Here is a 27,241-nt window from a genome sequence, read left to right as displayed (position 1 = left end):
ATTTCTTATAAGATGACCATATGTCTTGTATTCAAATGGATATAAAGGAATATAAAACTGCCAATAAAAATAGGCCACACAAAATTGCACAATTACAGCAGCATAAGTGCAACCGACAGTGAAGTGACTTCTGGAAATATTATTATTCAGACTGATTTGAGGTCCAATCAGAATACCGGATCACATCAAGCAAAAGCATTTGCATGTCAATGTGCACACACCATTCATAAGATGTTGACAGCCATAGACTGTGTCACACAGCTCTGTTTGGGATGAAGACGGGGTAACTGGGCGGTGTCTCTGTCCATGGGTGGAGCGCATAGTCAGGAAATAAGCAAAGAGCTGCGAAATAGTTTCCCTCGTTGTTCACACGAGTTTTTCACGAGGCTGCTTTCACCGGAGAGAGCCAGCAACATACGGGTATCACCATGCCCGTAGACAGAGAGCAGCACAAAGGTAGGCTTATCACCGCTTTCTCACACTTTAATCCGATGCACTTCAACGAAGAGCGAGTTAAAGTGGTTCCACATGCAAATGTCTTGCCCAAATTATGCTCGCTGCGTGTATTTCCTGGACGGTAAACGTTTTAATTGTCGCTTTTTTTTGTTGCTTCAATGCGTAACACTAGAGCTACCATAGAGCCCCGTGTGTTAGATGTAAAGTGACACGTGTGTCAGGAATAACGGTTTTCTTTTTGCTGCCGCGACATTTCCGTGAGGAGCGGATTACTGTCGTGTTGCTGAGACAACAGAGGTGGTAACCGTTGGCAGTGTGTGTGTGTGAAACGTCACTGTACACCGTTACGTCATAGTGGGTGTTTCAACTTTACATTGAGGCCTTCTCATGTACTTACAATAAGTGCAAAAGTGCTCCTTATTGCTACTTTTACTCAAATAAAAGTAGCAATATCACGTATCAAGTATGCTATTTCCTGCTTTCAAAATGACTACCCTACAAAATTATTTGCGTCAAAATAAACTTGCAAAAGTACTCGTTATGCATAGTGGTCAATTTCATATTAATTTATGTATTATCATTATTGGCTTTGACTTACTGGTGCAACAATGCGTACATCACTTTAACGTTGCAGCTGGTGAAGGTTGAATCTGTAATATTACATCACAATGTAATAGTTGTATTGATAGTCTGAACAATATTACCCTCTGAAATATAGTTGTGTAGAATTCTATTCGGTAATCACTCATGTACTTTTAGTCGTTTTACTTTTACCAGAGTAGTTTTACATCGTGGCCTTAGCACTTAACGTTGTAACTGAAATCTGTTTGAGGAAAATTGAGGAGCACAGAATTCTGGCCGTGTTCATGTGGACTACATGTTCTGTAACAACAGATGATCCCAGATGATTTGTAATGAACTATACTGCACAGGCCTCTCGCTCTCTGTCCGGCTTCATGTTTGTTTGGATGGACTGAACCATGTAAGTGTTGGAAAACAGCCCAGTGAGTAAGTCATGGGAAGTTTCCCCGGCTCTGTGGCCGCACACACTCGGCCATTACCGCTGTCATTTTAAAGCTCAAGTCTTGACAGAAGAGCTCATGCGCTCATGATCTTACAGTGACATCATGAAGTACATGTACTTCCTATTTCTTGTTCACTTAGTTTGCCGAATGAAGGAAGCCTCAAACACCTTGTATTCCTTTGAAGATTATAATGGTGATGGATAGATTCAGTCTATCCCCACCAGTGCAGTTGACTCTTTAGCTTCTACTAAAAGCTTGGAACATATGCAACATACTGATGTAACTTCCTCTTCTCTGCAATATATTGCAAGAGTTGTCGGTTATCTGACGTCCAGGAAAGAAGATAATAACGACAGTGTCAGTGTTTCCCCACATTGTTTCACTTACAAGCTGAATTCCATCGTATGTATAATCTTTTGGACATTTTCCAGAAAGGGAGGCGTTACTCATTTTATTTTGGACAAAATGTTAACAGGATGTAAATGCAGGCACAATGTTGGTAACTAAAGAGGGTTATCAGAGAAGGGGGGCCAAAGGGACTCTTCCTTCCTCCCATGTTGCACAGTCTGATACTGGACGAGTGCGTCACTCCCTGTGTCACTCAGCCCACTGCCTCTATATTTAGAGGGACAATCTGTGCTTCCCCCTTTGGGTGGAGTGCTTTGCAAAAATGTTGATACACCATGATTTTCATTCATTTTATTCAGCACATCAACACTAATATTTGCTAATTCCCAATTCCCAAAAGAACCCAAAACTATTTCTGTGTTTTTTGTTTCAGGATCTGAGCTGCAGCTGCCCGGGCGTCTGCCTAAATGTGCGCGTTAGAAACGAGCTGAAGATGCAGGGGGCCATTGCACGGGTGTGTATGGTGGTGGCCGCTGCCATTTTAAACCACCCCTTGCTCTTTCCTCAAGAGAACGGCACGCTCCCGGACCAGGACGAGGAGCTGATGGTTCGGATGCGGCAGCACGAGGAGAGGCTGGAGATGGAGCGGGCGAGGCTGGAGAAAGAGCTCTCACAGCCGGACTCGGAGCAGGAAGAAACCAGCTCGGAGGAAGGTTACATTTGGTGCTTTTGGAGCGCTGTGTCTTTCGTCGTGTTCTTCGCTGTCGAGGTGGGCAGGGTGCACGGTGGCGCCGACGCAGCAAATCGGCCAGTTGAGGATGAAGACGTGTTTTCTGAGGGGGGATCCGTCACCCCGTGGACGGTGGCGCTGGATAAGGAGATCCTGAGCAACTTCTGCGACAAATGCACCTACACTTCAGCCCACGAAAACTGGCAGGTGAGGGAGTTCGTCGAGGGTTTCGCGTACGACTTGCTGGATTCGCTCAGGAGCGCGTGCGACAGGCAGGCGGGCATGGAAGTCGGGGACTTCGTCGGGATCGGAAGCATGTTCGAGTCGTGGAAGGTGTGCAAGCCGCTGACGTGCGACCTCATAGTGCCTTTCTCGCCTCCAGATCCGTACGCCTTCCAGTTCCAGCTGTGGTGCAGCCCCTCCAGTGACGTGCCTCCAGACATGCAGGGCTGCGGCAGGATAAAGGTGAGCAGGTTTGGGGAGAAGCAGGAGGGCTGCGTCTGCGGCTCCGCTAACCTGGGAGAGGACATGCTTTGCCTGTTGCACGTCGGCGAGGATGACGCAGTACAGGCGGACCGCAGTCCCGATCAACTGCTGTGCTCCAGGAACACGCGCTTCTTAGCCAAAGATCAGGTCACGAAGTGGTTTCAGGTCTCGCTCACCAAAGCGTGGGGACGCATCTCTTACAAATACGACTTTGAGCTCACTTTTCGCAACCTGGACGCCGCCGGTGCTCTGAAGATCCGATTCCCTTCCGGGAAAGTGATGGTGATGAACATCATACCGGCGGTTCAGCTGGAGGATACAGACGCTTACTTTGTCTCGCACTTCCCGTCCGATTGCGACGGCTCTCCGGACCCGTGCTGGCCCCTCTCTTTTGCAGTCTACGAGAGGACTTTGCTGAAGCATTTCTCTAAACGCCTACCGCAGAATTCCTGTCATTTACACTGCCTTCAGATTGTTACTTTCCTACACAGGAAGCAGACGGCGCTCACGGGGAAAAGCTTCCTCACTAGCTACCATTTGAAGACCGCTCTGTTGCACCTGCTGCTCACTCAAAGGCCCTCCTCCGTGTGGAGCGTCGAGAGTACGGAGCAACGGCTCCGGGATGTGCTCGGCTTCTTGCAGAGGAGCCTGCACGAGAAGAGACTTCATCACGTTCTGATCGGGAACAGTAAAGTGCCGGAAGAAGTCCAGGTTCCCGAGATGTTTCGCAAAGCAGAGCCAGTCAATCTGTTCCGGTCGCTGGTGCTGCGGAGGGAGCTTCATGCAGCGACAGTCGGGCATTTCCACGAGATGTTGAGAAATGCACCTGTGCTCATACAAGAGTACACGCGCCGCACTTACGCCACAGACTAGATGAAGGTCTGTGAGCTATACGGCCGTGTTCCGTATCACGACTTCAGATCTTTAAATGTCATTTCGGTGTTACAAACTGTTGCATGTGATACACAATTACTCAGGTGAGAAGGGTGCACTTACAACAGTTATTTTAGTTACAGCTGATATCTTGACACAAAGTTTTTTTTTTTTTGCTGCAGCTGCTTTCTTCACACTTGACAAGGTAACCAGTGTGACTAAAGGACTCCAAGTCAAGATTTTACAGTAGATATCTGTCAGAAGCAACCGAATGTAGTTAATTTATTAAAACATAGACAGAAAATTCAGGCCAGAGTCATTACATCCACCGTTTTTATTAGAGAAAGCACTGGATCATTGAAAACACAGAGTCAATGCACTTCACTGAACCTCATTGCCATTATGATTCCTATTTTTTACCTCAATAACAAAATCAATGGCCAATAAAAACACACCCCTGTCAACTCATCATAGTATTTGCTAAGACACGACCCCCAGAGTAACACAATCAAAAGATGGGTATGAATAATAAACGGGACGGTTTTCAGCTTTTGGTCACTTATTTTCTACAGGCCATAGTCGTAGTCGGGTTTCCCCTCCCCGTAGCTCTTGCTGAAGGCCTTGTGGGTGTCCACACTGTGCATTGTGGCTTTGACAGCCGGGTCCTCCAACATTAGCTCGGTCCACTTCTTCAGCTCAGGTGTGCCGTCAAGGAAGCTGCAAAGACAACGGGAATCAAGTCATTCACCTGAATACAACACGTGAGGCGCCCTCGTGAAATAATACGACATATCAGACGTGGTGACGGAAGAAGACTTGTTTCTGATCACATTTCCTGCTCCTTTCTTGGATGTCTTACTTTTGTACTGTACCTCATATTTGTACTTTTACCTTGCGAGTGAAATGCTTCCATAAATATATTTATTTTTTGAAATGTCTTGGGAGAGTATTGCTTACGATTTCAGCCCATAGCTCTCCAGTCTCTCAAACCATGGCCACATCATGTAGTCGATCATTGTGACGGAGTCATCACCGAAGAACTTGGTCTTCTTGTTAACCAGGTCCTGAGAAATAAACGCACGTTTATCAGCCTTGCACGAAACACCGTAAACTAGTTGTGCCCACGCTTATTCCTGGGAACAGGTTCAACTTCACAACCTACCAAATCACATCAGGTGAACGTGGAAAGAATCCAGAGCGCTCTACTTCGCAACCTACCTCATTTAATTTGGAAAACTTCTCCTTCAGTTCAGCTTCCGGTGCAGAGACATCCTCGCCCTTGTTTTTCCCCAGTGCAACCTTGTAAACGTACGGTACAACCTGTAGTAAACAGTGGCATGAATAGGATTATTTGATAGTAACAGTAGAAAGTATACAAAACAAAACACCAGATATAAAGTCTTCATAGAGTGCACCTTGGAAAAATTCTCCATCATCATCTTCTGTTTAGCTTTACCCAGAGCACAGGAAGGAAGCAGCTTGTTCTTCGGGTAACTTTCATCCAGGAAGTCACAGGTGATGTCAGACTCGCATATCACATCACCAGCAGAGGTCTCCAGGGTTGGAACAAGTCCAAGAGGATTCTTCCCAAGGAACCACTCCGGCTTGTCCTTCAGGTTGATGTTGATAGTCTCATGTCTGAAAGACAAAAGCAGGTTGTATAATGAAAAAGCACACAGGTATTTAAGGTTCTGTAAGTAGTGGAGCTCTGGTTTTACATAAGAGTATAATTATAAAAACGTGTCTTTACTCGATCCCTTTGGCGTTCAGCACCAATCTGGTCCTCTGGGCGAAGGGGCAGAATCTCATGCTGTAAAGTCTGATGAGCTTGCTGGGGACAGGACCGGGTGCGGCACTCCCTGAAAGAAAAATAGGGCAAACTCCAGACATGACTAAGCACAAATGTAGAGTGCGATGATTTATGTTTGCTACCATTCATGCCTGAACGTTCACCCGTTACTGTTCTGTACTTGAGCGTTAAAATCACAACCAATGCAAATTATAAATCCATGCACATAATAGTGTACATTCATAAAAAGACAGCGAGTGACAACAAATGGTCAGATTGCTTTATTTTGGCAATTTGTTTGGGAATTTTCCCATTAAAACAGCTGTAGTGAGTAATACGAATATTTTGGCAAGTGATGAACCTTTTTGAGGTACTTGTACATAACTTAAGTGTTCCCATTTCATGCTACAGGATTAAAATACTTTATCCACGTTAATGAATTCATGAAGAAAAACACAGTAATGCAATATATACAATAACGATGTTAAAGAGAACATTGTGCGGTCTGAAAACATAAACTTTTATTAGATAACTTACATTATATCAGTGGCGGCTGGTCAATAGAGGGCCATGGGGCATGGCCCCACCATGAGCCACAAAAAAAAAAAAAATTATAATCATAAATAATACAAATTGTCAATATTTGTGTTTTTGAACTGTGGAATGTACCCAGTAGTGTGTGTAAAGTATGATATCTGCGCAAAATATATGCTTTTCCTGCTCGTCCTCTCTGCCTGTGTGCTCGACACTCTGAGAACGCGCAGCTTGGGGGGCCTAATCGTTTTGGCCCAAAAGAGACGGGTCTATGAAGCAGTTTAGCCAATTGCTGATTCAAGATATAAATGAGTGACATACAATTTAGCCAATCAGCGCCCTCAAATAGATTCAGCTTGGGGCCAGAACGATCAGGCCCCCCTCGCTGCGCGTTCTCGTCAGGAGAAGTCTCTACAGGCGCCCGCGCCAGCGCGAGCACTACTCCTCCAAGACCCGTTTGAGAGGAGAACTTTGGCAGAGATTCTGCAGCCAAAGAGCTGATATCAGATCAGCCTGACCTCACAATCAGACAGCAGACTCGCGGGAAAGGGAAGCAGTACATGCGAAGCTTCTGTACTAGCTGTACACCTGACAGGTTTGGCTAGCTGGATGACGTCATGCTAATCATTTATTTAGCTTTTTAAAACAAAGGGGACGGATCCAGCACGGACAGTTAGGGAGTGAGGGATGAGGAAGTAAGGAAACATGAGAACACCAGGACACATGAGAACACCAGGACACACATGAGAACTCTGTCAAGCTACATATTAGACAAAGTGAACATCTTTTCTTCTACATAGCTGTCCTCAGTCTCATCTGCTTAACTTGGTCATGGAGGCATCAACATGTAATAGAGATGTTAAATTAACAGTGAAAACTCATCACAGCTTAATTTAACATCAGTATTCATAATTACACTTCATGTTTACTTCTCCTGATCTTTACCTCCTACAACAAGGTCCATAGGGGCATCTCAATAAATAAACATGTTATATTATATTATATAAGTGTTATTTACTGATTGTTTTCGTGTTGGAATACATGTTAAATATTTAACTGCCAAGTAATAATAATAATAATGCATTAAATCATACTGGGATGTTTGCTGAAATTGATAGGATGGCCCTACCTAGAACATTTTCCACCAGCCGCCACTGCATTATATGATGACGTAACAGTCTCCCTCCAGAAGTCAGAAAGGAGGAAACCAACGAGTGGTCAAACACCCGGAAGTACGTAGAGTCTTACCTTTAGCGAGACACTTCTCTGTAGACATGATCACGCTTCAGGTGCTGAAAGTATCGAAGTCTGGGCACGCGAGGAGCAGGCGACTGACTGTGTACAGCGATATGTGGTGTCTGTTGCTGAAATATACGGTTAGCCTACGACACCGGTAAGGGCGTGTCAGATAGAGCATCAGCCAATAGCATGATAGGGTAATTGCCAAGGTAGAAGTCAGGAGACTTCTGGTGCTGAGCATAGGCTGTTAGCTTCCTTAAAGGACACGAGGGTTCGTAATAGGATATGATAGGAAATGCAGCGATATATGTCTGGAGTGTAAAACGTGGAGGATAAAATATATGTTGATGTGATATTATTATTATTATTATTTCATTTCATTTCATTTCATTTATTGTTTTGTGGGAAAGATTGTCTATTGAGAAAGTCTATTGGCTGCTCCACACTCTTGAGCAGATGGTGGCGCTAATGCACCAATAAGCTGGATGCCAACCGCCGTAAAAACAGAAGAAGAAGAAGAAGTTGACTGGTTGCCAGGGATACGTTACGACGTGAACGTTTGTTTGTCGGTTGTGTTGATGAAAAAAAGGGTTTAATTTCACTGTGTGTAGTTTTATTGTTGGCATAAAATGGATGACATTGGCAGTTTAGAAGTCAGGTATGTTGCTGCTATAAATACATATCTATAATATGTTAATGTTCCGTTTTTATCACAGTTTTATCTCAACCCCATGTTGTATCCTGTGTTTTACTCCCTCTAGGTGGATACGAGGCTTTACCAACAAGAGTATCGAGTTTGTCGACAATGAAACAGTTTGTTACACATGTGGGATTAATATCTGTTTCCTCAACCTGGAGACAAAAAAGCTAAATGTGCTCCAGAGTCCTGGAAGAGGAGTTGGTGCTTTGACAGCCAATGGCAACAATGGGACCTTTGCTTTCTCAGAGGAAAAGCTCTCCCCGTCTATATTTGTGTACATTTTCCCCGAGTTACAGTTGAAGAATGAACTAAAAGGTAAGATACTTCTCCCAGCAGAGATCATTATCTATGCAAATGCAATCATATTTCAACTGGAAGGTGATGTTTTAAATTTATAATTTAATGGTCATTTTCTTCCAAGATGTCTTGAGTTCTTAATGTTTGCTTGTATGTATGCATCCATCCTACATTTAGGCTATTTTCTTTCTTCTAGGCGCAGCACAACTGGACTACACATCTCTTACACTAAGTACTGATGGTCCTTATTTGGGCTGTTGTTCATCTCTGCCAGATCACACCATAACAGTGTGGTAAGCCATTGAAAGAAGCAGCACACCACTTTATATATCGTGTATTCCAGATTTCCAATTATGTTCATTTCGGTCTGAGCAGCTCTTTTATTGTAATTATGACCTGTGTGATGCAGGAACTGGGAAAACGCGGAGCCCATTTGTACACAACCACATGCTGGGCAGGATGTCACTTCTTTGGTGTTCAACCCTCTGAATTGGCTCCAGCTCTGTGCTTTGGGCAGTACGTCCCTCACTGTCTGGAGTATTCAGAAGAGTGCCAGCTTTCATGTCCTGAAACCAAGGTGAAGCAGACCTGGGTGTGGTAGCATTGCATGTGATGTAACTGATAAATTAACAAACATCACCTGCGTTTATTTGCTTTATGTTCAATAAGCTGCAAGTGCAACGTGTACGTCATATTTGTTGCATTGCAGTGTGATAGCGCTTCCAACAACTGATGGCTTCTTTGTTGAGAGATTGGCGCCCACCTCTCATACTGTCAGCGACAAACTGCCCGATTTCAGTCTTGAGATGCCTCCATCAGCTATCTCAGGGCTCAAGGGAGACAATGCAGAACACATTGTGGTATTGTCATTAATACACAAATCCAATACACGTTCACCACTTTTTAAAATATGTTTGCAGAAAAACAAAGACTGTTACAGAACTCCACATGTGTTTACGCAGACTAAACCCTGCACCAAAGCCAGACTAACTCCTTGTGCCATCTGCTGGACACCCACATCCAAGCTTTTTGTGGGCTGTGTGGAAGGCTTTCTGCTCCTTGTTGACCCAGAGAGCCTCTCTGTCTCAGTCATCTTCAACCCCACAAGTAAACAAACACACACACACACACACACTGGGACTTGGCAGATATTGTAATAGTCATTGTATTGCCTTATTTCATTTTGCAACAGAAAAGACAATTTACATTTGATTTTTGTTCAGCTGCTGATGCCATCCGTGAACTCAGACAGAGCAACTTTCGAGGTTTAACCCTTGACCGGAATGGTTTGATTGCTGTAGGACAGGTACTGGCCCATGCACCCAATAACATCTGCTCGGCTCACTGAGTACGACACCTTCAAAACTCTTCTGTCAATCTGTGATGTGATTTGCCATTTCAGCCATCGTGAATTCTCAATTTCTCAAATTTAAAAGCACTTTAAAATGCATGTTTCACAGGAGGGTGTGGTGCACTGTCTGCAAATCAAAGTGACTCAGATCAACATCACACAAACGTGGACATTAGAAGAGCCTGTCACAACTGTGATGTACTCCCCTGACTGTGAAACATTACTTTTTTCATCTAATACAGTAAGTACTGAAATGGTCCTCAGTGTGGCTTGTTGTACATAAAGTCACATGACATTTAATTAAATATTAACATGTAACTGAAAGAAAAGAAAATAGATGATTGGACCATAACAGGCTTCTTCTTCTTCAGGGTCAAGTCTATGTGTTAAACTCATCCCGGTCTGACGAGATTGTGAAACTCCCGGATGTTCTCAGCGGCAACTTTGTGACAGCAGCTTTGTCACACACTGACAAAAACATCTGTGTGGTAAATCACTTGTCTTACTCAAGAATGACAGTGTCTCATGATGGCATGTGTAATTTGGGTCAATGTCTCTTAAGTCAGTGGGGATGTTTTTGTGCCGATTGCAGTCGGTGACGGATTCTGGGGCCCTGCAGCTGTGGTCTGCAGATGGCGTTTCTCTTGGTTCCTTGTCTCTTCAAGCTGAGGTCAGAGTCACAACATCTGAACATTCCGAACACATCAGCGGTGCCACATTAATACACCTGTTCTGAAAATTGAAGAGGGAAATTCAACAGAATAGAAGTAAAGTTTAAGCGTGTTAATCTGTGTCTGCTTATAGGTGACAAGTCTGGCCTGCTGTCCTATTGCACAATACGCAGCTGTTGGAACGGCGTCAGGAGATGTCCTCTTCGTTGACCTGAACGGGCAGCAGCAACCTCGCCTGGTGCACCGGGTTCATCTCTACCACACTCCTGTGGATCAACTCGTGTAAGTATCTTCTATCCCTGTGATGCCACTGAGTTTCAGTTTAACACTAACAAAGTATTATACGCATCATACATTTACGAAGTAGAGGCGTGAGTTATCTCTACCCATAAAACCCTGAGAGGACAACTGCTCCTCCACTTCTAGTCAGCAAAGCTCATTAAATTGTCATATTAAAATGGTTGCAATGTTTCTTATTGTGTTTATATACTGTATATCAGTGTGTGTGTGTGTGTGTGTGTGTGTGTGTGTGCTTTTACAGTTTTGATCAAGAGGGGCACTACCTTCTCACAGGTGCCTCAGATTCCTACATCTATGTACTAGACGCAAGGCCATCAAAGATGTTTTCAGTCACAGGATACACAGGTAGATACTCCTTATTTTGTTGATGAGACATGTTACTTTTATCATTTTATCTTACAATGTGTATATAGCTGTCTAGAAATGAATTGCCCTACTCCTGTAACACTTCAACTAGAAGCGAGATCACGCTCACCTGCATCCTGTTGTCATTTGATTTTCCAGTTGTTCCCGGGGCCGTTTTGTCGCTTTCCACTCAGTGCATCAGAGACAGTGAGCAGGTGAAAGTTGTTGTGTGCACAGGGCAGGAGCTCACGGTGCTCTCTTTGCCTACCAGGAAACTTTCAGGTACAGCACTGGTATAGTGGATTCATTCTCTATATTGTTCTTTAATTTGGGATCATTGGTCAGAAGTTGTTTTTTAAGTCCGCACTGGTTGACCCTCATACGATAATGTGGTACAGAGGAGAGAGAGCTGTTAATAATAGAGCCTTGATTAAGTCCAGGTGCTCCCATTACCTCTCTGAACAGTCTGGTAGGTATCAAAGATGAAAGATACGATGGAACACTGAACACAAGATAATAATTGACTTTGCAACCGGCGATTAATGAATCATCTCCTGTCAGTAAGGAGCGCTTCAGCAGTAAATAATGCCGAAGCGGTTGACGATACTTTCTCTTTCCTTTTGTTCTTATTGTCTGGGAGTCTCATAATTCATCCATGGGAATGCTCTGACAGTGGACTACAGTTTGTTTCCAAAGAGACAACCACAGCCAGAGACATTAGCAGAACCCATTAATCGTAACTAGACATTTGTATCCAATTGTTTCGACATGTTGTCACCAACACACTGTTTAAAAGAGAGGGAAAAACGACTGAGCGGTTTACAAAACCACGCCCATAGTTTATGCAGCCTGTTGAGCAAGAAAGACCACGAGACAGACGGGTCTCGAGAGGAAAGTGCAAACATTAGATCTGACGTGTGGCTGCAGAAGAGCATTGTGCCACACACTGGTCAAATCTGAGTCACAGAACTAAAAATATGTCCGTAGTGTATTTTAAGGCGCTGTCTACATGATAGGTAAAATCACCAATGACAATGACTTTGTTGATAAGCTTTGACTGTTTCGAATTCATTCATTTTAACACATTGATGATGTGCCTTTGCTGACCTGCAGGTCCAGACTGTGTAGACCGACATGGTTGTCTGTCTACTCTCGTCCTCAAAGTGTCCAGATACGAAGTGCCTCATCCTCTTGAATCCTGTGTTCTGGGACTCAGTGAGGTCTTTGCTTACTGCCAAGAGAGGAACAGTCTTCAGCGATTTGAGCTTCCCCAGGTTCACTGCTGCCTAATGTGACAGATTATTACGATGTCTTCATCCACCTGAAATATCGTTGATACAATCATAGTAAACTACTATTTTATTTTGCCAGCCATCAACACATTATCCTGATCCCTGACTTTTCTGCCCAGGACACAGACGGCCTCTCCAGTGAACAGGTGGTCCAGCTCAAACCAGAGCAGGAAGTGAGGGGTCACCCTCTGGGTCCTGCCTCTCTCAGTCTGTCTCCTCATCAGTTATGGCTGGCTTCCGTGGGCCGAGATGGCCTCCTACTTATCCGAGAAACGGCTTCCATGGTAGGAGCTCCTTTTTATTTAGTCTTAATTACTCCTTCTCAACTTTTGAATCTTGTTTCCATTATCTGTGGTGTGTATTACAATGCTGTCGCCGCACACATAGGAGCGGCACATTGAACTGCAATGTCATTCATGCCGCCTGGGTGGAGTTCGGAGCGTGACCTTTGCTGCAGACAGCCAGACACTTCTCACTGCTGGCTTTAAAGATGGCTCTCTTGTGTGCACTGATCTCAGGTAAACCAGCAAGCAGTCTGTCATGCTTACATAACGCACAGCTGTGAACAGCAGAGGGAACTGTTGCTCGCAGTCGTGATGCCGCTCTTACGCCGTTTGATAGAGTGCATTTTAAACTGTATTTTTCCTCTCTCGGCGTTGGCCTCGAGGAAAGTAAAATAAATACAACCGAAGTGGTGGGTCAAGGGGGATCTTGATCATAATCTGCAGGAAAACAAAGATCCAATAAATCTCACAGCCAACTCTCACCACTGAATAATATCACATTCCACGTCCGTCTCCTCCGCTCGCCCCGGCACGCTTTTGTTTTGAAGTTTAAAGATCTTTTCCTTTTCCATAGCAGTTTCTACTTGTAGGAAAACTATTTTAATCTTCCAGAAATAGGATTATTTTTTTTTTTTTTTTACAAATCCCATGAAAAGACCAAAACCAACAATGAATTGAAAAGTGCAAGTAGTGTCTCTGTAGCCAAAGCCTTACAGGAGCTTGTTCCTCTGTGCCATGAAGATCAATGTTGTCCAAAAACTATTGAAAACACACCGCCGAGTCGCAGCTTTACACATCTCTGACCTGCTCCTTCGTTACGATCAACACAGGCACCGTGATTTATTCATTTTTATTTTGATACGCGCTCCTGCTGACATGAATACTCACCAGTGCACCAAATAGCACAGCTGAAAATAGTCCTCAATTAAAGCACAACTTATTATATTATATTGTCAGCCTTAGCCGTTAAGGTTATTCTACTCTTACACTTGATTGTTCATTATATTACAAACACAAAATGGCTAATTAATGTGAAAATAATTATTAAGGCATTGAACTCTACAATTCACTTAATTTCCATTCATAGACAGCATGATTTGTTCTTGAAAGATCATATGATTTTATTTCTAATTTTATTTGGATTTATTTCACTGGCCATCATTATCTTCACATATCTGCTCTCTTATTGTGTATACCTTGTGTTTTCCATGGCTCCATACAGAATTAAAGGCACGGATGCTGGTAAGGTGAATGAAGCGAGCAAGCACAGTCGGTCTATGAATAATTTCTTGAAGACCATATTCAACACTGAGAATCCCGTCCTCATTGATTTGCCTGAGTGGGGCCAAGGGACAGTCGAACCAGAGGAAAGTGAGGTAAATTACATCCTATTCTGTTTTAGCAGTAAATTAGTAGGCTACTACATAACAGTGGACTGACTATAATGATGTTTGTTGCCTTTGAAACTCCAAACAGTTCACTGCAATTGCAGAACATACACTCGCATGCTAAAACTAATGCTGTCTCACGCAACAGCCCTGCAATAAATCCTACCTTCAGGATGTTGTTCAGTTATACTGAATGTTTTATGTGTTGGGGGGAAAAACAATGTACAAACACCTCTCAGTACAACACAACACAGACTACAACCTCCATAACGGTTATGAAACTGAATCAATGCCTTTAAAGTACATTGTATGACAGACTTTACTAGGAAGCAGATTATGTTGGTGCTGATGATAAAAGTGTGCGGCATCCCAGTAAACGTAAAGACTATAATGATAAATGTGAATAGTTTGTTTCTGAGCTGTTTCAGCGATAAACAGCTCAGCACTTTGTGGTCTTCATGAAAACATCGTGGTATAAATCTGGTATGAATATTACACAACACCAGAGATATTAAATTTAATTTATTATACATGCAAAGCCCTCGTTCATTAATAGATTAAATGTTAAGCAATGTGTCAAAGCATATGTTTGTATTCATCTGTATCGCTGCGTTATCTTTTATATGTGCTCCCACTCTGTAGGCCAGCGGTGGAGCGGACACTGTGGATGTGACGGAGCAGGATGAGAGTTATAACAGCCTGCTGTCTGCACCACCTTCACACCCCACCTGGCTGGACAGCAGGCGAGAGGCGGTCAGTGACTTAACATGCCTTCATATTTGTGGTTGTGGCACAAGATGCGGATAACTATGTTACGGTACTTCACCCGTTGCAGGTGGAGAATTTCGAAAGAGTCCTTTGCACCTCTGTGAGGTATCTAGCTGTGTTGCTTTTGCCACAGTTTCTCTGTGTAACAGCTTGATTTATCGCCACATAGAGTTAGGAGTAAGAAGATGGGAATGTGTTGTGAGTTGACATAAGTGTACACACTTTAATAATGTAATTTGTTTTCCATCTAATATTTTGAGCAGGTTATAAAAGAAGACAATGAGCAATATTCTGAGACAAAGAAAAGCCTGAGGAAAGCCATCAAAGAGTTACTTGACGATGTAAGTGAGTTTTATTACATATTTGTTCATTTAAATCTTCCCTTAAGAGGAAACTGAGGTTCTTGAGCACGAGAAACATTAAACAACATCTCACAGTCCATGTAAGCCTAAATACCATATCATTAGACATTTCCGATAAGTGCTTTTCAATTCAATGAGAACCATCCCTGTAATTACGCGCCGCAGCTCGCTACCAGGGCGACACATACACACACACACACACACACACACACACACAGTAAATGAAAGAGGAAAAACATCACAAAGCTAAAGCAATCATAAGCGAAAGGATAAAAACTGTATGTGGAATTCTGTTAATAAATGCATGAATGAACAAATATTGAACTAAATTGAATAATACATGAATAAATACTCTACTATCAAACCATGACATGTGATCCAATGGTATTTCAAAACATCAGGTCCGTCTCAAGAACATTTGACCTATTTTGAACGTTCTACCATTTTAATTTCCACTTTAATTGTTTTCTAGGATATACAAATACTGTATGCTTTAAGTCCATCATAAATAAAAATTCAAAAAAGAAGTTATATTCGTAGTAATGTATTCATCCAGTGTTTAGGGTTCGGGTTATATTAAAGATAGTCGCACAATTACGAAACAATTCACAGACGGTTGTTTAAATTTTCACAAAAAGTTTGTCGAACAAACAATATGATGAATAAACCGTTTATTCCGTGTTGCAGATCCAGGAGATGATGCGCGAAAATGAGAACCTCCCAAATATTGAGTGTCTGGAACGACAAGAGTTGAACCCGGATGTTGAGGAGCAGCGGAGACTGGAGGCCACAGTGGAGCAGGAAGTTACTCGGGTAATGCAGACACACACACACACAAACATGAACTCAATGACAGTGATCAATGATGACGGAAGAGATTCTTAACGCAGTCACATTGTAGGTGAGAAATGAAATCGAGTTGGAGATTTTAGCAAAATGCTACATCAGCGATGTCCTAAGAAGAGAATGCTGGGATTCCAAGACGGTCAAAGGCAAAGCCGCGAAGGTAAGATGGCCGAGGAACAAGCTCAGAGAAGTGTTGCATTTTCTTAATTATCACAGAATTGTATGATCTGTACTAAGAAATCTAAATCACTTCTGGCTGTCTGCCACAGGCCTTTTACTCAGAACAACAGGTGAGGAACTATCCTCTGAAAGAGCGAACCGACAAAGAGGTGGAGGACCTTCACAGGGTCCAGAACATGAGGAAGATTGAAATGGCTGCTTGCACCGTAAGCTTAACTGGCCCACAGGCCTGAGCGTTCTGTGGTTTAGACTCTTGTTAGCGCAACGTGGTGTTGAGAAGCACGTGTGATGAGTTGGAATAGATTAGATGACATGTTTACTGTTTATAATGTGAAACAGAAAGGCACCGTGCAATCGTTTTCTAAAAGCTTTGGCGATGCAACCTCCTCAGTATGCAGGTTTTCACGCTATGGAAACACATTTTATGGCAAAAACCATTCAAGTCAAAACAGGTTTACATCTGGAAAATAATTTGATGCTTTGAATCACAGTCCTACGACCTTTCACTGCTGTAACTTTTTCAAATGCTTGAATACGTGCCAGTCCGCCAGTGTTGAAATGTCTCTAGATTTATGGCTGTGTGGCGAAGAGATAGTTGTTCGGACAGCTTCCTTCGCTGCAATATTCTTGAGATAAAGTTTATAATCTTGTGGCCACAGAGTCTATCCTCAACATTTATTTCAGCCCTCTCATTCAACGCATTTGTCCCCAACCTTTCAGCTGCTGCAGCAGAGCGGGCTGCAGAAAAGTTCCAACACAACCCGTGTGAAGGAGGCAGAGCAGGGGGAGGAAGGCCACGACGCAGAGAGTGCTGCTGCAGCGGGAAGTTGCTCCGCTCAGTTGGGATGTTCCAGTCCTTATATTTACGATCAGTTCTGCCTGCAAACCACAGAACAGAGGATCAACCAGATAGTTCTGCTGCAGGTGGGAACTTTGCAAAAGTGTGAAAATAAAGCCTTTTATAATGCAAAAATACTTCTCCCAAAGAGTATTAAAAACACACACACAACATAATAGAAATAGAAAATGAAATAAAGAGCACTTAAATATCATGATTTAAAATTGCAATTTTTTTTCCGTTGCTGGATTTCACTCAACTCCGAATGCAGGATGTGATTTATCGCGTCAAGGCGGCTTTCAACGCCGACTTTGAGGCCGCGCACCAGCAAAAGGAGACTGTGAAGCACAGGGACCGGCAGATCAGGGAGACCATGCTGGAGCTGGACGTGAGCGAGGAGCTGTGGGAGCCCGGCCTGACCACCAGCGAGCAGGAGGACGACTCGGAGGTTACTCACCTCCTCGGGATATAAACAGTTCACAAAGTTCACGTTCAGTTCAACAAACAAATCCACGTTGAGCCACTTGGTGGTTCGTTTGTTTTTCTTACTGAAACGTAAAATAGTATTGCGTGGTCTTCATCGCATGAGATGCTTTTTCACGATGCACTTTTGTCCCACTTACAGATAAAAGCAGAAAAGTACCTCACGCCAGAACAGACAGAGGAGGAGGAGAGGAAGAAGTTGGAAGAGCAACAACGTTTGGCTGCCAAAGTATGCGGGAACAATACATGTGTTTTTGTTTTGCAAATCTTGTCTGTTGCTGTTTACAAATTCTTTAAATACTTCCATGTATGGAAAGCGTTTTTATGATTATGATCGGCAACAGTAAGAGTGAATTTAACTGTGCTTCACTTTATTTCAAAAATAAATTAAATATATGAATATGATATGTTTATGTGATGTGCAGTATTACACAGAAAGTCACAAATGGAAGCAGTTCAGTTCCTTCACATTGACTGATCTTTCTATTGCAGTGGGATGATGTCAGAGACAGGGCTCTCGATGACATGATGGATGGAGTGCGTGACCTGAAAAAAAAGGACATCTTGAGAATGGTGGGTCAAAATATTCAAATTGTGATTGAAATACAGATTGAACCCAATTTGTTTTTCAGATAAAATAATAAACAAGTTGTAGATATTTTCTCCTTTGAGCATCTAGTCAGTTGCCAGATAATGGGCAACTATTTTGACAATCAGTTAATTGTTTTAATCATTTTAAAGCAAGAATGGCAAACGTTCTCTGGTTTCAGCTTCTTTACTGGGACGATTTGATGACTTTCTTTGTCATATATGACATAAGCTGAATATCTTTGGGCTTTTTTGGACTGTTGGTGCAATAAAACAAGACCTCTTCTTGGGGTGTTGGCAACTATGATGGGCATTTTATTTTGCACATTTCTAACATTTGATAGAATACACAATTAATCTATGAAGCTATTTGTTAGTAGCAACCCAAATTTAAAGTTAGTTTCTTGGATTTTTATTTCATTATTAAATGAGGATTTGTTACATATATAAATCACAGAGTAAGAGTTAACACAAAACATGTTTTGGCTTTGTGGGAGAGAAAGAGTAGAAGAAAACTCTTCCCTCCCTCCTGCAGTCATTTCTTAGACACAAAACACTCTCACTGCACCCAAAATTAAACACTTAATACTCACACAAGAAATCTCGCCCCCTTTATTATGTCTTTTTTTTTTTCACATGAACATTTTTCGAGGCAGTGTCAGTTGGATTAGACAAATCAGCATGAAGTGCACATAGTTTCTTTTGAATTAAATCCACAGGAAATACCTCCGCCTGAGTTTGTTTTGATCAAACCTGACATTCAGTGGAGCGAGGAGGAGAAGAAAGTCTATGAAGAGTACGAAAAGAAAAGCAAAGACCTCAGTGAGGAGAAGGAGAAATACAAAAAGGTATTATATAAATGTGACAAAAAGTAATACCACAAACCTCCGATCAGTGATCGATACAAATCACCTGTGAACTCTGTAATTACAGTCGATGGAAACTGAAATGAAAAAACTACAGGAGTCCAAACGGGATGCAACCGAAAGGTTTGATGAAGCTTTGACAAAGCTGTTTAAGAAGAAATTTCAATGTGAAATGGCTATTTATCAGGTGAGCCTACTATCTCACACACACACACACACACACACACACACACACACACACACACACACACACGCAGAACATGTATGTGACACATGTACTCATAACACGGACACATGATTCTGAATCACATTGATTCCTTTGTTTCCTTTTTCTCATTTTCCTCACACAGTCTGAAGGGCCCTCTGTTCCCATTGTGGTTCCCTCCTTAAGATAACCATGATACATGATATCTCGTGGATGTGACACCTTCAAAAAAAAAATCCTGCTTGATGTTGTTTTTGATGTATTTTACAGGAAGAGCTCACGATTACTTATCTTGTGTATTCAGTCCTCGTAGAAGACGGAATGAGAAATCGAGAGCTGGAGCTCAAGCTCAAACTTGAAAAAACGTTTGCATACAAGGTCAGAACACTCGTAGACAGTAATACTCAAGGAATGTACGACTACCAGATTCAGTTTCTGTTATTTGTGACATACCTGAGTGAACGGCAGCGATGCTCTTCCAAATTAGAGTGTAATATCTTTCCATCAGTCAGGTGTGTTCTGCAAGAGCTAACCTGCTCATTTCAAGGCTGCCAGACACCATTTATCTTAATTGCTGCTCTCGTCCTATTGACCTGTGTTTTTCTGACAGGCGGAGATTAGGGAGGAGGTCAAGAGACGTGAAGAAGAACTGGAATTGTTTCACGAGTCCTATGACAGCGCTGTAGCCGAGGACGAAGTAAGCCAGCTGGTAAAATACTGAAATAATTTGGGCTGTAAGTGATGGCGCGCACACACATAATGTCCATCGATTTCTCCCAAGGTTCTTGACAAAGAATTCAGAAAGGAGTTCTCCGATGTGCGAAGCCATGCGGTTGATCGCCTTCATAAATTGTTCAAGTGTAGACCCAGGTTTGTAATACTTGCTGACCTTGACATCCACAACATCTTACTTTGTAAATTAGCTGCTCAGTTGCTGCACACTGTCTTTTATACCTCAGGGTTCAAAAGATGTGCACCCAGGCCGACAACAGCTCCAGCCTGTTCAAAGAGCAGCGTCTGTGCGGTTCTCTGGCTCCCGATGCACTCGGCAAACTGCTGAAGGCCATGGATAAGCTGGACGCTCTGGAGAATGCACCAGAAGGCATGAAAATACAAATCTGGGAGAGGTTTTGTCTTGTCCGCAGAACAAAAGTAGAGATTGAGCAAAAGGTAACGTGAGGACATAGACGGGTTAAAGATTGGAAATACAGACGAGCATTGCTCGTCCACTAAAATACTTACCGGGGTTTTTCACACGGCAAACATTCAATTACTACAACATTCCATCGTCTGTTTACCAACTGAAATCGTTTTAATTGCACTAATGAATTGATCGTATCACTATCATGTGGGGAATTGTCCACTCAGTGTTTGACACATCCTTTTTCAGGTAAAAGTCAAAGCTTTGACTCTCGCTGAGATGAACACGTTCCTTCAGAAGAGGAGAGATGAGGACAGCGCCGCTCAACAGGAAATTAAAAATCTCTCTGACGGACTTCAAAGGTATGACTTTCAAGTCTTAATTTAGTCAAGTCTTAAATTTTAAAACGTGTCTCATTCTCTGTAACCTGTATATAAACATATATATATATATATATATATATATATATATGTTTATATTCAAAAGTAAATATGATTTGTTCTGTGTCTCTATGGAAGAGTGATCCTCTCGTGTTTTTTGTCATCCTGCTCCCTTCTAGTCTGCACAGGGAGAAGAACCGCTTCCTGACGGACATCATGGTCCAGGTCCTGCTCAGACAGGACCAGGTGAAGGTGTCCACCACAGACCTGACAGCTGACTACACCGACTCTGTACTGATCAACAGCAGTGTGTTGGAGAAACTCAACACACGCAGGGTCAGCCTACACCACCAGACACACAGACACACTTATTGCAAAACAAGGATATGCAATTAATTGTCTTATCTACTGTGTATATACCGGTGTGTGTGTGTATATATACACAAATACACAAGGGGTCATGATTTAATCTGTGTTTTGTACTTAATTACAATACTTAAATACAATAATTTAAAGTGCTGGTCAGATACATTGGTGATAAATGTCTGTGTTCCGTCAAATGATTGTCATCTCTGTGATCAGACACTGGGAGAGCAGACGATAGCCTCCATGCTGAAGTGCAAATACATCATCCAGCTGCAGTGGGAGCACAGGATGGTGGGGATGCAGATAGAGGACCTCAACACCAAGGCGAGGGACATCCAGATGTTCCGACTCTTTGAGAAGCAACAGGATGTGAGTGATATCGGGAAACTGAAATATTGTAATGCAGCATTCTTTATTTTTTTCAGCTTTTCTCAAGGACCGGGATATCTTTTATTCTCAACTACTGTCTTGGCCTCAATAAGTAAATATGCACAACGTAACACTTTAGGAGGAATAAAACTACTCGATGCTACTGGACATAATTCATGGGAATTATATGTCAAATGTTTTCAAAAAGTTCAGCATCTGCTCCAAATGGAAATGACGTGTCGGCATTTATGTCGACACTTTAACCCCGTCGGCATTTCTGGCCAAACCTCAGTCGTTGATATCAAGGCAGGTATTTTGGTTCTGGCAGCTCGAGATGTTATGCGAGCAGAAAATTGTTACCATCCCAGAGTACAGATGGATGGCGCTTTGTTGACACAGACACACCGTATTCACGCAAGCTCCCCACCCCCTTTCTTTTTCTTTCCTCTTTTTTAAAACAGTTACCCAAAAGGTGGAGACTGGTTTAATATACGACATTAACAGGCAGGTTAATCAACGACGGACAACAAAAGTTGAGATACTTTGTTCGCCGTTGAAATCCGTTCACCCCTTCATACACATTATAAAACAGTTTTTTCACAAGTTTGTGATGTAGAAAAATAGGGAGGTGGTGGTTGAGCAATAATAAAAAAAATACATAAAGAACAAATGAGTCATCCATCTTATTGTCGATGAGCGTAGCACACACCAAACATGTCTTCAGGTAGCTCTTCTGTGGCGTAGCGTGCAGCTTCCTCTCATTCTTTAGGACCCTGAAGCGATAAACCATTTTTTTTGCCAGCGCTGTTGTCAAAACATGGAGAGAAACAAACACACACACTTCGCTTTTTCAGTCACTTTATTCAAGTCGGTTATTCCCTTTTCTTTCTTTCCAGGATCTCAAAGAGACAGATCGAGACATGCATGTCGAGACAACTATAGTTATTCAGGAAAAGGTAACAAAACAAAGTAACAATTTGACCTCATCAATCATGTCGGCGTTGTGTACTTTCCATTAACTGACTGTTAAATGAATATACATATTATGTTCTCCTTAGCGCATTAACAGCATTGAACAGCTCAACAAGCAGGCAGCCGAGAAAGAGGAGAAGAACGCCGCTGTGGAACAGCAGCTGCCTGATAGGACTGTGACTGTGGCAGAGAGGACACACATCTATGAAGCATCAGGTAAGGAAACAAACAGTTCAGCTGTAAAGGGAGATTTTAGAGCCTCTTCTGACTCACAATGTGACCCGTTTGGTGTTTAGCTTCAGAGGAAAACCAGGCAGCTGAAACAGAGGAGCGCTACCAGGAAATCCTTTACAGGAAGAACTTGGAGGACCTTGCCAGAGCGCAGGGGGATGAAATGGCTTTCCTCTGGGCCGAAGTCGAGCGTCTGAGGATGAAGAACTTTCCTTCAATGGATCAGCTGAAATACAACTGAGCAAGGCCTTCTCTTCAACAGAGAACACAATCCTATTTAAAACGTAGCATTACATTTACAATTGAGCTGTGAATCAGAGTGTAATAGCAGCAACAAATAAAACGGTTAAACCTCATGTGATGGTTTAAAGCGGGATTTTTTAAATTTCATGTAGTGAAGTCGTCTTCTGTGCGGTCAAAGTGCAGAATGCCGTCCTCCAGACCAAAGAGGTCGATGACCGCCGACAGGTTGGCCTGCTGTCCTTCTACGATGACATCTGACTGGAGCTCATAGAGTGCAGCCTGAGCACAACTCCTCCACTTGTCAATCAAGGTCTGGAGCAGAGTTAAATCATTCTAGGGAGAGAGACGGAAAGAATAAGTCATATCAAATTACCACTTTCAGTCAAGCTAAGCAAAATAAATCCAAACGTTCATGTTAGGAGCAAACCCAGACAGGTTAAAAGGTCGCCGGTACCTTGTTCCTGTACATTTTAACCATCTTGAGCCTGCGCAGAGTCTCCATCTTGTCTTTGACCTCCTTCCTCAGCTGGTCTCGTTGTTGCGTAAAGTCTTTAGAGGGAGGCTGTGTTGGCTTGGGAATGGGTCCAGAAAACCATTCACTCCCTGGTTTCTCCTCATTTCTGTTGACATCGGGCATGCTCAGCGGAGGATTATTAACCGTCTCTGCTGAAACTTGTTGGCCATCCTCCTCCTTGTCGTCGACACAAAGGCGTTTGGCCACAGAGAAGAAGGGCGAGGTGAAGGAGCGCCTCGATCTCTTCAGCCTCTCCTTCAGTGAGGAGCTCAGCTGCTGCTGATGCTGCGGAGATGTCAGTGCATGGATGACACGCAGTGTGATGATAGCAGATTGTGTTTCATCAATTTCAATTCAGTATAACGTTCATGTTGACGTTGTTCGTAACATGCAAGCACAATTGCACTTCAACCCACCTTCTCCTCTTTGTATTCACCGGGGCTCGACTCCGCTGAGTGAAGAGGTGAATAACACACCGGTTTGAATTTGGCTGCTTTAGGAGTGACTTCCATCGGGGAAACGTGGACTCGTGGACCTTCTGTAAATAACCTACAGTCACGTTAACTAGCTAGTCACGTAGCGTCTCGTCGACAACCGTAAAGACAAAACTAAGACTCACAAAACGATAACTGAGATACTAAACGGCGAACGCGACGTGAGAACTTCCTGTTTTTCTTTTTTTGCGGCTCAAGTAAACCTCCAAAGTCAGCGATTGGGCAGAATTTGATTACGCGTTACCGAAAAGGATCCTGGGAACTGTAGTTGTTGGTGATGTGATACGTTATCGCACAAATCCCAATTTTTAAACTCGTATACCGTTGTTGTTTTATTCCTAAAACCACAAGGCTTCATCCTCTCTCTTGACTTGTTTTGGAAAAGTTATACATAGTTATATAAACAATTATTTTACTTTCTTTTTTTAAAACAAAAATTCAAACTAGAAAAAAAAATAGATATCTTTACAATAGTATTATTAATAATAATCTCAATAATACCGTACATGAAACTAGGAAATGGTAAAAAACAAAAAAGGATTTTTAGAGAAGAGTGTGGGGTTAAGAGAACTGAACTGTTTCACACACAGTGCTCAAAGGAATTAAAAGAGTTAAAGATATTTTGTGGGCTTTTGGGAGGGGTTGAAAGTGTGTGGGGGTTCAAAGCAATGTAACTTGGCTACTCCTTGTTACTAGGGTCGAGTCATATTGTGATTCAGCTCTTCTCATCAGTTGATTCATCTCTATTATTAAAGGATTTATTTAACTCCAGGCGGATTTATTCATGGTTTGTTGAAGACGGGTCCAGATATCTTACATTTTTTCAGTTTTTCTTTCGCCCGAAGGAGAAAGGTGTGAATTAAAACGTGATCTTGCCGAGACTTGAACATCAATGCTTGGCAGTTTAATATGACACACCTTAGGGAATGGGGATTTTTAACATTTTGTGTGGATGAATCTTGCAGGGTTGAGGGTTGAAGATAATTACTGTGTGAGTCAGGGTGAGGGTTAACGTCTGTGCTTTTTAACTTGTGAATAGCTTGCTCCGATGATCTGGGTTTATCTAGAGGCTATGTGAGACACTAGCGAGGATGCCAACTATTTCACTGAATGCAGGTGTGTATGCTGAGCGGCCATAAATAAAGCCACATGTGATGTTTGTCTCTCATGATGCACATATGAGTCAGCAGTATCGCCGTCTTAACACCTACGGTAATATGTTTCTGTCCGGTAGTTGAGGAATGTGTTGGAATATAAATTTAGTGTCAAACACATCATCTTTTCCCCCTTTTCGCTGGTGTCCCATGTGGCGCAGATGTGATTGTCCCATGTGGTGTCACACGGGACAGTCTAGTTCAGCTGAAAGGGTGCTTTGTATTCCGGGTTAGTAGGTTGTTCATTTTTTTTTCAGTTGATAGTCTACGTGATCTGCTATGTCTTTGTCTAAATTTCCCTTTTATGTGGTACTAATGCCTCGTCAGCAAACACTCCCTCATCTGCAGGTTCACATAAGGGCAACATAATAAAGATCTTCAAAACAGTTTGACACAGAGCCTGTCTACAAGGCACGGCCACAAAGCGATCTAAAGATGCAGGATCTTGTCGTTGACATTGTCTTTCAGTGATAGAAAAATTCCTAACAAATGTGCAAATTATCAAAGAGCGAGACGCAACTGATGTGCAGTGAACATGAGGCTTTTTAGGCCCCATCTGCTCTGTTTGTTACAGTAGACATTTTGACTTGTTATGGTAGGTAAAGTACAGGTGTTACTAACAACTTGGCTCTGTTATATTCAAACGTCCCAGTAAACGTAAAAGTAAAAAAAGTGAAAAAAGGCCGACGACTATTATATACTAAAAAAGTTCAAACCGGCAGTTTGACTTCGATGCTTTCTGAATACCCCCTGAATGAGAGATTTGTTTTCTTGTAGTAATTATAAAATAATGTATTTTGACCACAAGACTCAAGACTTCAGAAAACATCTTTCCATTTGAGTCCTCACAAATCCTCACAATTTAGAGCTGTAATTAGGGAATATTTGGCATTCAAGAAATTACTTTAACGATTAAGAGGTTATCATTATAATTGCTGATTACTTTCCTGTCAATCAACAGGATCAAATTATTTCACCTCAAGTTGAGTTTACGGTTTGATCAGTGAGAAAATCAACTGAAAATAAGTTCAAAATAAATTGTTACAACATTTCCTTACGTCATTTTCATCCAAATATCCAGGTAAATAAATCCAGATAAAATCCAGTGAGGACTCAAGCTGCCTTTCCTAAGACCACACACAAAGAGTGCTCCCCTGGAACTTATTATGCTGTCGTTTCTTCGAGAAGTTTAGTACCTCTGTCTCTTTAAAAATCTCAACATTCAAAATACGTGTTCAGAGTTGAGCCAGCCTGGTAAGGTTTCCTAAATTATCTTTTATAGTCAACAATAAACAAATGCAGAGAAAATATGCCTGCAGGAGGTTTCAGCAGACTGTGATACAGCTCACAGAGATTCCTTCATAACCCACAGTCACGAAGAAAATAAGTATCAGATATCTGTTCCATCAGTTCCTGTAATGAAGCGCAATGAGTGATGTTTTCTGGTATATCTGAGGAGAACTGGTGGTTTCTTTACAACACTTTCACAGTGAATGTGTGTACATGTCACATTATCTTGATAAACCGTGAATGATTTAAGTTCTTTGGTTCTTTGCTAACACACTCCCTGTAAACCCAATTTTGGCACCTTTACAGCATGCCTTCATGTTTCAGGGAAATGATGAGCCCTTATGCAGTAAAGCTATTATCCTCGACACAAACACGAGTGTGTTGTAGCACAAAAGGGCAGCACAAAACCAGTCAACTCCTTTTTTTTCCACCATCCTGGAATATGTTGTTTTAAACCAGCCCCTTTCCGTTAGATTTGGCATTATTCAAGCTTGCACATGGATGTGAGGGGAGCAGCTCCTCCTCCGTAACACTGTCCTTGGAGCCATTTGTTTTCCATCATTCTAGCAGATTGGAGTCATGCTCGCTCTGAGTCATGCATGTGTGGATGTCTACACTGGGTGTGGTGGGTGAGGGATCTTAGTGGCGCTTGTGGCTGCAAAGCAGAGGCATAAAGTGTCCAATTTGGCTAAAAATTGCACGAATGCAAATGAATGGATAGGGAACTTTTATTATGATCATAGAGAGTTAAAAACAGCGTTTCTGGGTGTGTAATTCCGAATCTCAGTAGTAAGCAGCAAAACTGATCCATCAACAGCTGCACAAACATGCTGATCAGCCTTT

The 27,241-nt window shown here is 42.4% G+C and overlaps 4 protein-coding genes across 4 annotated transcripts; 2 read left to right on the top strand and 2 right to left on the bottom strand.

Annotated features, from left to right (window-relative positions):
• The first annotated feature begins 324 nt into the window (after positions 1–324).
• On the top strand, positions 325–4,037 carry itprip (inositol 1,4,5-trisphosphate receptor interacting protein). The gene is made up of 2 exons (XM_079279659.1): positions 325–456; positions 2,263–4,037. Exon 2 carries the CDS (start codon positions 2,323–2,325, stop codon positions 3,916–3,918), a length of 1,596 nt encoding a protein of 531 aa, XP_079135785.1. The 5' UTR covers positions 325–456; positions 2,263–2,322; the 3' UTR covers positions 3,919–4,037.
• Positions 4,038–4,235: 198 nt separating this feature from the next.
• LOC306785323 (glutathione S-transferase omega-1-like) lies at positions 4,236–7,629 on the bottom strand. Its single transcript, XM_079279660.1, has 6 exons — positions 7,490–7,629; positions 5,669–5,777; positions 5,334–5,556; positions 5,137–5,238; positions 4,876–4,982; positions 4,236–4,635 (listed from the first exon to the last, which is right to left on the bottom strand). Exons 1-6 carry the CDS (start codon positions 7,515–7,517, stop codon positions 4,485–4,487), a joined length of 720 nt encoding a protein of 239 aa, XP_079135786.1. The 5' UTR covers positions 7,518–7,629; the 3' UTR covers positions 4,236–4,484.
• Positions 7,630–8,109: 480 nt separating this feature from the next.
• On the top strand, positions 8,110–22,948 carry cfap43 (cilia and flagella associated protein 43; the record flags this gene model as incomplete). Its single annotated transcript, XM_079279976.1, has 38 exons — positions 8,110–8,138; positions 8,242–8,495; positions 8,674–8,770; positions 8,887–9,054; positions 9,187–9,337; positions 9,440–9,584; positions 9,701–9,783; positions 9,938–10,069; positions 10,200–10,316; positions 10,421–10,498; positions 10,633–10,781; positions 11,041–11,144; positions 11,304–11,426; positions 12,258–12,418; positions 12,556–12,720; positions 12,824–12,954; positions 13,943–14,096; positions 14,751–14,861; positions 15,140–15,217; positions 15,926–16,051; positions 16,140–16,244; positions 16,354–16,491; positions 16,994–17,188; positions 17,374–17,550; positions 17,728–17,814; positions 18,078–18,158; positions 18,893–19,021; positions 19,107–19,226; positions 19,515–19,622; positions 19,855–19,941; positions 20,026–20,114; positions 20,204–20,414; positions 20,635–20,747; positions 20,945–21,101; positions 21,348–21,500; positions 22,397–22,456; positions 22,559–22,688; positions 22,769–22,948. The coding sequence occupies 38 exons, from the start codon at positions 8,110–8,112 to the stop codon at positions 22,942–22,944; spliced, it is 4,872 nt and encodes a 1,623-aa protein (XP_079136102.1). The 3' UTR covers positions 22,945–22,948.
• Positions 22,949–23,090: 142 nt separating this feature from the next.
• sfr1 (SWI5-dependent homologous recombination repair protein 1) lies at positions 23,091–24,069 on the bottom strand (the record flags this gene model as incomplete). Its single annotated transcript, XM_079279977.1, has 3 exons — positions 23,877–24,069; positions 23,401–23,745; positions 23,091–23,279 (listed from the first exon to the last, which is right to left on the bottom strand). Exons 1-3 carry the CDS (start codon positions 23,970–23,972, stop codon positions 23,091–23,093), a joined length of 630 nt encoding a protein of 209 aa, XP_079136103.1. The 5' UTR covers positions 23,973–24,069.
• Between the last annotated feature and the right edge of the window lie 3,172 nt (positions 24,070–27,241).

This window comes from Melanostigma gelatinosum, assembly GCF_949748355.1.
Source record: "Melanostigma gelatinosum genome assembly, chromosome: 12".
Lineage (NCBI taxonomy): Eukaryota > Metazoa > Chordata > Actinopteri > Perciformes > Zoarcidae > Melanostigma > Melanostigma gelatinosum.
This window is presented reverse-complemented; position numbering and strand designations above follow the sequence as displayed.